Genomic DNA, 15,066 nt, shown 5'->3' with positions numbered 1-15,066 from the left:
AATATCCTTTAAAGACGATATAAGCGAATAATTTTGATAGTATGTCGAATTTGCACAACAGTGTTATATCTTGTCGTGCAAATTCGTCACCCCTAGCCAAGGTCATGCTTGGAAACCGGGGAATATTATTTGTTTCTAAATATCAACATCAAATATATTTCTGTTTGTATTTCGGTTAAGTAAAGTCAAAATGCAATTGTAAGAATAGTTTTAAATACCTTAGCTCCACTGACCATTCTTACAGAAAACTGTAACTACGATTTTCGTTCAAAATGAATTTGAATGTCGAAGTTACCCGATGGGCGTATCGGAAAAGGAAAGAAAGCCTGTGTGATCAAAATGTTCTCATGATGTCATATATAAATATGACGTCATATAAATTACTTTAGAAAAATTATTCAAAGACATATATTAGGTTTTTCCACGTGGATATTAATTCAATGTGTCGAATATACACGACTGTCGAATTTTCCCGAAGTTACTCTAACTGCTATTTTAAACATAGTTCATTGAGGTAAAAACATCTTTTGCTGAAGTAGTACTTTAATTCTGATACAGCATGCTTTAGCTAACATAGCACTAACAGCAATATAAGTAGACCATTCCAGCATACTGTAGCTTGAGGAAACAAAACAAGAGGGTGACAAAAGTAATAAGCCAGGTTAACCTTACAGGGGCTTCGGTTTATGGTGGTAGTTGTTACTGTGACCTCTAGAAATTTAACATCGAAAGTTTGAGCCTCAAAATATCCAATGTTTTTAGTCCGATTGTTTGAGTTTTTTTACATTTTTTTTAATGACAAATGAGCTGAAGTTTTATCAGGGCAGATTTCATGTTTTAGTTTTCCTTTTTCATAAAATTGCAAAGAAAAAACCCCGATTTTTGTCTGGTGACTGGTGGGCACCCAGTACCAGAAGACATTCCCTAACAGAGATATGTTGAATAAGTTTGGACATGACAGGAAAGCGACAATCGAAAGTTATTGATTGGATCACGCTGTCCCAAGACATCATATTATTTGGACTAGGTCGACTGAAGCAATCATGATAAAGAGCCTTGCCCAAGGACACACTACAATGGGAGTATCCAAGAATCAGGTTTAAACTTAGAAGATTTTTCGACTGCATGCACAAATAAAGGTGATTTGTGATCTTCTGTTAACACCAAAGAAGTATCAAGGTTTTTTCTAGCTATTTTGGGAGCATAGCCTATACCCCCAAAATTGGGAATTTTGACGTGTAATTGTGGGAATATGTAGTCCCATAGGATATAGTAAGGATGTGTTTAAGCACTTTCTCATACACTTGTTTCAACCTCTTTAACATACTTCCGTTACAAAATTGTCAATGTTTGTGCAATTTTGATGAAATTTTTTTCAGGATGTAGACTGGGAATTTTTGCACTCATTTTGGGCAAAAAACATACTTTTTGGCATTGGGAATATAGCCGAATAACGGCTATAAAAACGGCCGAAAAAAACCACCCCGAGTATAAATACACAGAATCGCAACTGAAGATAATCTCGCGTAGGCATGTATCACCGCGTTAACCAGAATTATCTTACTGAAGCGTTTGCTGACTTGATCACTCGTGATCAAATCAACAAACACTTATTACAGTATTACACTGGTGATATGGCCATCACGTATGAATCGTGTCCAATTTTCAAATGACCACTGTTGATTTCTCAGACTTCCAATCATAAATTCATTTCTTCCCCGTGTAGAAAATACTAACAACATTAAAAAAACACCATTAACATTATAAACAAATGATCTGATAGACAGTTTTTCATGACACAAATTTTTATCCTTCTGTTTCTTTTTCATCATGTTCATACACAGGTAACGGCCAACCAAATCAGGTCCAATTTTCAAACGACCACTTTTGATTTCCCAGACTTCCAAACATAAATTCATTCCTTCCTTCTGTAGAAAATACTAAGTTAACAACATTAAAAAAACACCATTATCATTATAAACAAACGATCTGACAGAAAGTTTTTCACGACACAAATTTTTATCCTTCTGCAATCTGTTTCATACACTGGTAAAACGAGATCTCATTCATGCTCTATATGCCTTTCAAGTTGCGAATCTATTTATTTTTATAGCTCTTTGTTAACACTGATGACTTCTAATTTTCGGACAATGTGAAAAAAAATTAAAATTGATCCAAGGTGTCTGAAATTCTCCTATTAAGTTTATATCTATGCATGTTATGCAGTTTTGATCTCAGTTGTAATTAAGCTGTTAGCAGATTTCGTATTCCCAGTCTGTAGACCAAAAAGTCTTTCATTGTCCGTAGATTTACAGAATGTCTGTAAAAACGACGAAATCCTAGACTTGTTAAACTTTAAAGCAATAAAGGTAAAGCTTTATTTAACTGTTAACATCGCATATAATCCAACATACAACACGAGCTACAAAAACTAGGTATCCACTATCCAGTAACAGATACTTACCTGTGCTTATTTTATCTCCTGGTACAAATGTACAACCCTTTCAATGCCGAGTGCCAAGCAAGGGAGCCAATACCGTTTTTCACCTGTATATCTTTGGTATGACACGGCCGGGATCGAACCCCAGACCCCACGCACTCAAAGCGGACAATCTACCACTAGGCCAAAGGGGTCCAGCACATGAATGGATTGAGTTATAAATGTGACTTATTTTTGTGTCCTAGATCCATAATAATAAACAAGAGGGCCATGATGGCCCTATATCGCTCACCTGTTATCATTGCACTTAAGGACAAGTCTTCAAGGTCAAAAGATCATAATAGAAATCAATCAAAAGAATTATGAGAAAATATAGTTGAAATTTTCTTTAAGTAACTTTAAAAACAAGATTTGAAAACTTTTTGTAGAGGTCCACTAGGCAATGCTACATGTCAAATATCTAAGCTCTTCTGGTTTATTTTTAGAAAATTTTGAAGATTTTTCTATGTACAATCAAGTAACCCCATGGGGCAGGGTCAATTTGACCCCAGGGGTCATGATTTGAATAAACTTTGTAAAAGTCTAATAGGCAATGCTACATGTCAAATATCTAAGATCTAGGCCTTCTGGTTTATTTTTAGAATTTTTTTTTAAGATTTTCCTATGTAAAATCAAGTGACCCCTAGGGCGGAGTCAATTTTGACCCCGGGGGACAAGGTTTGAACAAATTTTGTAGAGGTCCACTAGGCAATGCTACATGTCAAATATCTAGTCTCTACGCCTTCTAGTTTATTTTTAGAAAATTTTGAAGATTTTCCTATGTAAAATCAAGTGACCTCTGGGGCGGGGTCAATTTTGACCCAGGGGGTCATGATATGAACAAATTTGTGTAGGGTCCACTAGGTAATGCTACATGTGAAATATCTAAGCTCTAGGCCTTCTGGTTTGTTTTTAGAAAACTTTTGAAGATTTTCCGTTGTAAAGTCAAGTGACCCCTAGGGCGGGGTCAATTTTGACCCCCGGGTCATAATTTGAACAACTTTAGTAGAGGTCAACTAGGCAATGCTACATGTCAAATATCTAAGCTCTAGGGCTTCTGGTTTTTGAGAAGAAGATTTTTTAAATATTTTCTTATGTAAAATCAAGTGACCCTGGGGCGGGGTCAATTTTGACCCCGGGGGCCATGATTTGAACAAATTTTGTAGAGGTCCACTAGGCAATGCTACATGTGAAATATCTAAGCTTTAGGCCTTCTGGTTTATTTTTAGAAATTTTTTGAAGATTTTCCTATGTAAAATCAAGTGCCCCCTGGGGCAGAGTCAATTTTGACCCGGGGTCATGATTTGAACAATTTTAGTAGAGGTCCACTAGGCAATGCTACATGTCAAATATCTAAGCTCTAAGGCTTCTGGTTTTTGAGAAGAAGATTTTTTAAGATTTTCTTATGTAAAATCAAGTGACCCCTGGGGCGGGGTCAATTTTGACCCCGGGGTCATGATTTGAACAAACTTGGTAGAGGTCCACTAGGCAATGCTTCACACCAAATATCTAAGCTCTAGGTCTTCTGGTTTTTGAGAAGAAGATTTTTAAAGTTTTTCCTTTCGGTTGCCATGGCAACCAGTGTTCTGCATAGAATTCAATTCTTTGAACAATTTTGAAAGGGGGCCATCCAAGGAACATCCCTGTGAAGTTTCATCAAAATTGGCCTGTTGGTTTAGGAGGAGATGTTGTTTAAAGGAAAGTGTGGACGGACGACGGACGGACGGACAGACGGACGGACGGACGGACGCCGGACGGTAAGCGATCACAATACCTCACCCTGAGCACTTTGTGCTCAGGTGAGCTAAAAAGCCATACTAATATGACTACTCCCTAGACAAGGGTTTTAACCCCTCAGAGGCTGTTTTACTTTACAATTACTTTCTTTATATGACCAGGAAAAAAATATTACCAGCTATATTTTCCCATTCAAATATTGCCTTTAGTTAGCTAAATCCATCAACTTTTAAAATTGCAATTATTGCATCAACACACTTTCTATCTTTACCACTTTTTCGACAATCCAACATCATATCGAACAGTACACAGAGCGAATAACAAGTCTGACAACATCGCGTAACAACGAAACAAGCTATAAGCAGTCAGTAAAATAAACATTCTGAACCTCCCGCTGTCAAAACAACCATTGCAATACAAAATTTTACGCCAGTTTTTGTCGAAACTGGGATGCCCAAAGTCTATCTATCTATCTGCCATTGACATGATCAAACCCCTTGCGGGAACGTAGACGTTTTGCACATCAAAATCAAGAAGAGAAAGAATATAGTGATAAAAAATTTAGAGTGATGAAACTAAAGATAAATTTGGTGACATAAAAAGATTAAAACTTGAGTTTGCAGGATAACTAGGGCGAGATAAAGAGCTATAAAAATAAATAGAGCAGCAACTTGAAGGCATATAGAGCAAATCTCGCCAAAAAAATGTGACAACTGAATGAGATCTCATTTACTGGAAGTGACACGTTCTCCACACACCATTTTGTATGCGAAAGCAATTATTCATCGGTAAATTAATTATCACCATATGAGTCGGACCACGCTTCTTTTGATGGTAAGAAAAGTGTACTTTGTGTCTCAAGACTATTTCACATTAAACTAATGTTGTTTTAAAAGATAACATGTATTTCATATGTATTTTTAATGGTTAAAATTGTAACTCCATGCTCGCCGATGTTTGCTTTTACTAAGATAACGCCGATTCACGCTCTGAGTCTGATACGAGGTCACGCGAGATTACAGCCAGTTGCCATTCTGTGTATTTTATACTTCTTTGGGCGAGACAAGTTCTAGGCTGCAAACTGCTCTAGGGTAGGGAGGTGGGCGACACTGGTGGGAAGTTGGATCCAATGGTACACTGTTCTCGGAAAATAAGAAAACTTGTAATAGTCCGGGGCATGTAGGACAACTATAAAATATCAGATCATAAAATAAGCCCTTTTCTCGTTATTCCGAGCCCCTTAACCGGTATTTCGGTTCTTGTCCGTAACAGATTTAAGTTTAAAAAGAGTTCTTGCTATTGTTTGATACACCAACATCTAAACTTAAAAAATCCCCATGAAGAAAAATTCTAAGGATTGTTGTCGATGAATAATCCAGGCTTTCACATGATGACCATCACCCTCTGAAACAACTATATACTTTCTCGTTGAACCGAGACTTGTGATCATTTGTACTAGCTCTCAAAAACTAATGTTGTTTTTTTTAAATTCTTTTTTTAAAATTAAGAACAGATATATAATTGTGTTTGCAGACAAAAAAGTTTTACAATAAGTGGTTTCAGTTTTCTATAAGAAGGTTATATATTACCCCAGTGATTTTCGACAAGCAAATTTTGTGTCAAAATTTTCTGTTGTGTATATTTCTATTTTAATGCTAGTAATACTATTTCCTTTTATTCTTGTTTAACTGTCATATGATTTGCCACAACATGCATAAAATTTAGAAACAGAAAATAGCTGCAAGTGCAAATTTTCCAAAGGCTCGGATCAATGAGAAGGCTCGGAATTACGAGAAAGAGGCATAATCTCGATAAGCCAAATGAGTAAGGCTAATTTCTACAATACTACAATAATCAACTTAGCTGTTATGAAACTTGGATACTTGACCCTCACAGATGCGCCTAACCTAGATGCAGGGACAGGGCAGTGCCAAAATTTATGGCAAAAAAAAAAAAAGTGTCAGCCTCTTTGAATTATCCATCTAGGGGCGTTTGCTTGTTTGAGATAAACATTTTATCGATTTATAACGAAGGATATGTAATTACTTACAACAATTTGTAAGTAGTTGAAATTCCACAGCAATAAGAAGGGTTAAACTCCAAAATATTCCGTGAATCGGATCCATCAGTTGTCGTCCATATTGAAAATGTATGACACACGTATTCTGCGGCCATACGGCCTGATTTGCGGTCATATTAATGCGCATGATAGACTGTTTTATACCTGAGAGATACCAGTATATCTCACTTTATACTGATGACAGTCAATGGTAATTATAAAAGAAGAAAATTAGTCATCTGTTGTACAAAATATTACTTATAAAAAATTAAATTTGTGAAATTTAATTTAATAACTTCATAATGAATCCCTTTATTTATGACATGTATTTTATCTACTTATATTGCCAACTTAAAATAACTTCTCTTATTTAATCTGTCAGCTGGTCGAAAGAACCAAGACTTCATGACAAATATTATGGAGTATTCAGTAAATGGTAGAACATATTATATTAATATCTTGACTAAGAACTCAAGTGGATGAACAATTCATAACTAAGTTTAATACTACTCCAGAAAAAAATGTTATTAATAGCCAATTTACACCACTAAAACCACTCTCTTGGGCAGTCCTAACTGATACTAGTTACAAGAAAATTTATTTAACGTCGGATAAATACAGCATATAACATATTAGCTTAAAGCTATTTTCCGACAAACACAAGAAAAGTCCCTGACTGCGTAGTATCAGGGACAAATTGAGTGATTCTGGTTACTCCCCTTTGTATGTATCTCTCCGTGTCAGATATCTGTACAAGTCTAAATGGTATTCTCAAACTGTTGTCTAATCTTTAAACTGGTCCTGACTGTCCTGTCAAATTGCATCTACGCTTAAAATACTTACCCCAAATCTCTTGACTCTGGTACTTTGCTATCAGATTGTACAAAATGAAATGTTGCTCGACCTTTATACAGGGTAAGACCTTTGAGGCGACACAAGTCTGGAACAGCCTACCAAATAATATACGCCAAGTAGACAACTACAAGGAGTTTATTAGGCTAATCCGAACATCGGTCGGCCCAAGCTGTAAATGCATGTTCAATGTGCCACTTAAAGTTTTGATCCCATTATCCACCCTTAGTTATAGTATGTGAGATGGCCATGCTCCCTTTTAGCTTGCTTTTTAGTCTTTTATTTGAATTGTTATTTTCAGTTTTTGTCTTTCAGTTACAGCTAGTCAGATGATGCTCGTTAGTCTTTTTATTCTTAACCTTGTCTTAAATATGTTAACATATATTATTATATTTATTATCCTACTTATTCATACCGAAGAATATTCCTCTGGCCAGTTATCGATAGCGGTCAGATTTTCTATATAGAAATAAGAAGGGCATGTACACATTTTACTTAATAACAAAATTACTAAAAATAAGAAACCTTAGGTGCAAAAATATTACCAAAGTTCAACATTTGATTCATCACACGGTATTTTTAAATAAAATTTTATCTTTATTTTTGATTCGTTCTGAACATGATATTTAATGCCATCATTTCGTCATTTTTTGCCTTCTATTTTCCATATAAAATGTGTAAAAATCTCATACATGCGTTTCTTAAAGCAATTTTTTTGTATAAAACCATTGATATGAAAGCTTAGGTGCAAGTAATTTCCTACTCTCATTGAATTTATCTTTTGAATGATATTTATTTCATTTTTGTGAAATAAAAATTTGATTCGTTCTCAGACGGTTTATTTCCACTAATTTTGTTGAAGTTGTTGTTGTAGTGTCATATGCAGACGATATTATTATGCTGCGTGAATATGCGGTATTGTGATCAAAAGGTTAAAGTAATGATTTTATCAGTTAAGTTAATTTGTGTTTGAAAGTTTTATTCGTGTAGGTTTTATCTAATGTAATTTTACTTCACGAGTAATTCATTTTGTGTTAATATCACAAATTAACAACATATGAAATTCAGTTAAATATTGCAATGAATATTTCGGTTCTAAAAAGAAAGAGATGCCCATTTCTTCTTATGTTGTTGTTCTCGTCTTATTTCATATACATTTAAATATCAGTGTCAATTATGCCAATTTTGCCAATTAAACATTAAAAGAGAAAGCTTTACTATCGGCCCTTGGATCACAAATGCAAACTGTCGGTATTTTTTCTACTCGGTTACAGTACAAAAAGGTAAAACAGACTGAAGTCCTTCAGTTGTGTCATCAAATAGCACATGCCTATGTGAAATGGCGTCTTCGTTGTGACCACATTCTTATATTGAATATGTTTTTGCAATGTAAATAAAGTATCTGCATTTAAAACAGAATTGATTTTAACTTCAGTATTAATTTTGTTTTCGTGAATTTTACCTGGTGTCATGATCTTTTCAGTTATCATAAAAGTCTTCGTGATTTACTTACTTTCATAATCTATTGTACATTGTTCAATTCAAGAAATAAAACATACAACATGCCGCGTAAATCCTTTTTTATCGGCCAGTCATGTTTGTTTTAACCATGTCTTTAATGTATAATCTTAACTTAATTAATATCTTTTAGTTACAGGTCGTTTGTTTTTTTAAATGCTTTATTGTCTTTATGTTTTATAGTCGGAAAATAGCAAAATGCTAATGTTATATGTTTAAAAAAACCGACTCAAAATAAAGATTCTTGTATCTTGTATCTAAACTCAATGTTAATAAAATATAAATGGTACAAAGAGGAGAAAATGAATCACTTTGATGCATGATAACTGTTCCACACATGACAGCGTCTCAGATATGCCAAATTCTGTTTGTTTACGATCTTTAGAGAACAGAATTGATGCAAAATTAATTGTCCAGCCATTAGTAGCTATTCTTGTCCCGGCTTATTTACACACAACCCTGGCCGATAGACAAATCCATATTATAAATTTTCACTTTTTCAAGTACCCTGGTCTTATGGAACAACCATCTCTGATAATTGTTTTATATGCGAATAAAAGCAGGTGTTATATGAGTTTTTAATTTTGTGAGTTTTTACATTTTATCATTAATATTTTATTTTTTTTTTTTTTAATATTATTTTTTATTAATAATATGTTATTAATGTACAGTGCCATTAAATATGTCATTTTATGGAAATATGCGTTTAATCAAATAAATCAATTTCAGTTTCAGTTAAACATTTATGTGATGTTTTATTAAAATCCTAAAAACCAATCCGGATGGACAAGAAATAAAATGAAAACACTGTAAATGTACTATACATGTATATATAATTGCGTAGGACCATGACTCTTGTCTTCCAAAACAAATCTGATTGAAACTTGCAGGGCCACATTGCCCTATAGCATTTAATATTTCTACCATGTTTTATTGAAATATTAAAATCCTCTCCACCATGTCTAAGATATGACTTCGGGATAATTTATGCTCCAAATCTTGTCTTCCTCTAGCAATCCAACTGAAACTTACAGGGAAGCATCTCTTGATATCAATTAATATAGCCCGCCCGCTTAGCTCAGTAGGTAAGAGCGTTGGTCTACAGATCGCGGGGTCGTGAGTTCGATCCTCGGGCGGGGTGTATGTTCTCCGTGGCTATTTGATAAACAACATTGTGTCTGAAATCATTAGTCCTCCACCTCTGATTCATGTGGGGAAGTTGGCAGTTACTTGCGGAGAACAGGTTTGTACTGGTACAGAATCCAGGAACACTGGTTAGGTTAACTGCCCGCCATTACATGACTGAAATACTGTTGAAAAACGGCATTAAACCCAAAACAAACAAAACAAACAAAATCAATTAATATTTCAACCATGCTTTCTTGAAATTTTACAAACCAATTCTGAAATATGACTCCGGACAGACAAAACATCAAATAAAACTATATACATAATTGTAAAGGACCATGAACCTTGTCTTCCTCAACCAATGTAACTGAAACTTGCAGTGCTGCATTACCCTACAGCAGTTAACGTTTCTGCCATGTTTTATTGAAATCCTTCCAACAATGTCTGAGGTATGACGCCGGACGGACAAAAGCAATCTGACCGAAACTTGCAGGGCGGTATTTTCCTACAGCAGTCAACATTTCTAACATTTTTATTTAAATACTTCACACCATGCAACCATTTGGTTTCAGACGGACAGACGGACAAACAACGCTAAAAACTGATTTTAGAATTTTTTGTAGCAAAAATTGGACATGATGGAACAGACGTATTACAATGGAACAGACGGTCTATAATGATTAAACACATGGGTTACAAAGAAAAACAGACAGACAACAATGAAAGAACAGATGGGATATAATGAAGGAGCTGATGGAATATAATGAAGGTGCAGATGGGATATAACAGAAGAACAGAAGGATATAATGAAAGAACAGATTGGATATAATAAAGGAGAGCCGGGATATAATGAAGGAGCAGACTGTTTTTAATCAAGGACAGGCAGGATATAATAAAAGAAAAACTAGAAATGTGTCCATGGGACACAGATGCCCCCACTACAGGGCCATAACTCCTTCAATACTGAATGAATCCGGAAGCGAAACCCAAGGTGCACAACTGCACATGCTGACCAACATTCCTGTAAACTTTGGTGACTCTAGGTCAAATACTTTTGGAGCTACGCGCAACACAGCATTAAAATGACCAATTTTTTACTAAGTCAGGGGCCATAACTCCTACACAACTGAATGAATCCGGACGCAAAACCCCAGGTGCACAACTGCACATGCTGACCAACATTCCTGTAAACTTTGGTGACTCTAGGTCAAATACTTTTGGAGCTACGCGCGACACAACATTAAAATGACCAATTTTTTACTAAGTCAGGGACCATAACTCCTACACGACTGAATGAATCTGGACACGAAACCCCAGGTGCTATTTTGTTATAATGTAGGTAAACATTTGCTAGTAAAGGAAAAGACGCAATGATTGAACAAACGAAATGTAATGAGGGAAAGAGGGATATGTTTGAACAGACAGGGTACAATGAAGGAAAAGACGAAATTTGTTAAGGTAAATTAGGGAAAAGACGGGATATGATGACGGGTTGCAATGAACGAACTGACGAAATATGACATGAAGGTACATAACGGATACAACGGATCAGAAGACAGATGAGATATGATAACGGGATAGATGGGATATGATAACGGGACAGATGGGATATGATAACGGGATAGATGAGATATGATAACGGGACAGATGAGATATGATAACGGGATAGATGGGATATGATAACGGGATAGATGGGATATGATGATGATGCAGATGGGATATTATGACGAGACAGTTGGGATATGATGATGATGCAGATGGGATATTATGACGAGACAGTTGGGATATCATGATGGGACAGATGGGATATAATGACGGTACAGATGGGATATGATAATGGGACAGATTGGTTTAATGACAGAACAAAGGGAGTATAATGAAGAAACAGTCTGATGTCCGATATGGTAAACTGCTACTTCTACTTAACACGGGTGCAAGACAGGTTTTTTTGTCACTCCTGAAATGTTACGAAAATGAGCATACGAAATTGTCTACGCATGTTTAAACCATAATAAAATTAAGAATGGGTGGTAAAGCCCGAACTATGCTAACAGGGCAGTAATCGTTACATTGACAAATCCTTTGTCAGAGCCAACCATTCACTTAAATATATCCCCGACGTAACATTGATAGTTTTCAGAAAGCCTCTCACTATGACCACTAGAAACCATTTCACAAGGCCTCTAACAATGATCACTAGAAACCTTTCCGCAAGGCCTCTCACAGTGACCACTAGAAATCTTTCAACAAGGCCTCTGACATTGACCACTAGAAACCATTTCACAAGGCCTCTCACAATGACCACTAGAAACCTTATCACAAGGCCTCTCACATTGACCACTAGAAACCATTTCACAAGGCCACTCACAATGACCACTAAAAACCTTTTCACAAGGCCTCTCACAATCACTAGAAACCTTTTCACAAGGCCTCTCACAATGACCACTAGAAACCTTTCCACAAAGCCTCTCACACTGACCACTAGAAACCATTTCACAAGGCCACTCACAATGACCACTGGAAACCATTTTACAAGGCCACTCACAATGACCACTAGAAACCTTTAGACAAGGCCACTCACAATGACCACTAGAAACCATTTTACAAGGCCACTCACAATGACCACTAGAAACCTTTAGACAAGGCCTCTCACAATAACCACTAGAAACCATTTTACAAGGCCTCTCACATTGACCACTAGAAACCATTTCACAAGGCCACTTACAATGACCACTAAAAACCTTTTCACAAGACCTCTCACAATGACCACTAGAAACCTTTTCACAAGGCCTCTCACAATGACCACTGGAAACCTTTTCACAAGGCCTCTGACAATGACCACTGGAACTCTTTTAACAAGGCCTCTCACAATAACCGCTAGAAACCTTTTCACAATGCCTCTAACAATGACCACTGGAAACCTTTTAACAAGGCCTCTCACAATGACCACTAGAAACCTTTCCTCAAAGCCTCTCACATTGACCACTAGAAACCATTTCACAAGGCCACTCACAATGACCACTCGAAACCTTTCGCCAAGGCCTCTCACAATGGCCACTAGAAACCTTTTCAAAAGGCCTCTAACAATGACCATTGGAAACCTTTTAACAAGGCCTCTCACAATGACCACTAGAAACCTTTCCACAAAGCCTCTCACATTGACCACTAGAAACCATTTTACAAGGCCACTCACAATGACCACTGGAAACCATTTCACAAGGCCTCTAACAATGACCACTGGAAACATTTTAACAAGGCCTCTCACAATGACCACTAGAAACCTTTCCACACAGCCTCTCACAATGACCACTAGAAACCATTTCACAAGGCTCTCACAATGACCACTGAAAACCTTTTTACAAGGCCTCTCACAATCACCACTAGGAACCTTTCCACAAAGCCTCTCAAATTGACCACTAGAAACATTTTAACAAGGCCTCTCACAATGACCACTAGAAACCTTTCCACACAGCCTCTCACAATGACCACTAGAAACCTTTTCACAAGGCTCTCACAATGACCACTGAAAACCTTTTTACAAGGCCTCTCACAATCACCACTAGGAACCTTTCCACAAAGCCTCTCAAACTGACCACTAGAAACCTTTAAACAAGGCCTCTCATAATGACCACTAACAACCATTTAGCAAGGCCTCTCACAATGACCACTAGAAACCTTTTCACAAGGCGTCTAACAATGACCACTGGAAACCTTTTAACAAGGCCTCTCACAATGACCACTAGAAACCTTTTCATAAGCCTCTAACAATAACCACTAGAAACTATTCCACAAGGCCTCTAATAATGACCAATGGAATCCTTTTAACAAGGCCTCCAACAATGACCACTAGAAACCGTTTCACAAGGCCTCTCACAATGGCTGCTAGAAACCATTTCACAAGACCTCTCACAATGACCACTAGAAACCTTTTTACAAGGCCTTTTAAAATGACTACTAGAAACCATTTCATAAGGCCTTTCACAATGACCACTAGAAACCGTTTCACAAGGCCACTCACAATGACCACTAGAAACCATTCCAAAAGGCCTCTCACAATTACCACTAGAAACCTTTCCACAAGGCCTCTCACAATGACCACAAGAAACCGTTTCACAAGGCCTCTCACAATGGCCGCTAGAAACCATTTCACAAGACCTCTCACAATGACCACTAGAAACCTTTTTACAAGGCCTTTTAAAATGTCTACTAGAAACCATTTCATAAGGCCTTTCACAATGACCACTAGAAACCGTTTCACAAGGCCACTCACAATGACCACTAGAAACCATTCCAAAAAGCCTCTCACAATTACCACTAGAAACCTTTCCACAAGGCCTCTCACAATGACCACAAGAAACCATTTCACAAGGCCTCTCATAATGACCACTAGAAACCATTTTACAAGGCCTTTCACAATGACCACTAGAAACCATTCCAAAAGGCCTCTCACAATGACCACTAGAAACCATTCCAAAAGGCCTCTCACAATGACCACTAGAAACCTTTTCACAAGGCCTCTCACAATGACCACAAGAAACCATTTCACAAGGCCTCTCACAATGACCACTAGAAACCTTTTCACAAGGCCTCTCACAATGACCACTAGAAACCATTCCAAAAGGCCTCTAACAATGACCACTAGAAACCTTTTCAAAAGGCCTCTAACAATGACCACTGGAAACATTTTAGCAAGGCCTCTCACGATGACCACTAAAAACCATTTCACAAGGCCTCTCACAATGACCACTAGAAACCATTCCAAAAGGCCTCTAACAATGACCACTAGAAACCTTTTCATAAGGCCACTAGAAACTATTCCACAAGGCCTCTAACAATGTCCACTAGAAATCTTTTAACAAGGTCTCTCATGATGACCACTAAAAACTATTCACAAGGCCTCTCACAATGACCACTAGAAACTATTTCACAAGGCTTCTCACAATGACCACTAGAAACCTTTTCACAAGGCCTCTCACAATGACCAGAAGAAACCATTTCACAAGGCCTCTCACAATGACCACTAGTAACCTTTTCACCAAGGCCTCCAACAATGACCACTAGAAACCATTCAAAAAGGTCTCTCACAATGACCACTAGAAACCTTTTCACAATGGCCGCTAGAAACCATTTCACAAGGCCTCTCACAATGGCCACTAGAATCCATTTCACAAGGCTTCTCACAATGACCACTAGAATCCATCTAACAAAATGTCTCTCATAACATTCCACTTATTTAAGACTAAGTCAAGGGCTGTAAGTCTTTTTTTCTGACTGTTATATTTATTTAAATAAT

General features: G+C 36.8%; 1 protein-coding gene across 1 annotated transcript in view; it reads right to left on the bottom strand.

Annotated features, from left to right (window-relative positions):
• The window catches only part of LOC123537041 (uncharacterized), a 34,820-nt gene extending 28,441 nt beyond the window's left edge, over positions 1 to 6,379 (bottom strand). Inside the window, exon 1 of the mRNA XM_053528561.1 lies at positions 6,267 to 6,379. Coding sequence (XP_053384536.1) covers positions 6,267 to 6,342 — 76 coding nt within the window. The 5' untranslated portion in view covers positions 6,343 to 6,379. The remainder of the gene's footprint in view (positions 1 to 6,266) is intronic.
• Positions 6,380 to 15,066: the final 8,687 nt, after the last annotated feature.

This window comes from Mercenaria mercenaria, chromosome 17 (assembly GCF_021730395.1).
Source record: "Mercenaria mercenaria strain notata chromosome 17, MADL_Memer_1, whole genome shotgun sequence".
NCBI lineage: Eukaryota > Metazoa > Mollusca > Bivalvia > Venerida > Veneridae > Mercenaria > Mercenaria mercenaria.
This window is presented reverse-complemented; position numbering and strand designations above follow the sequence as displayed.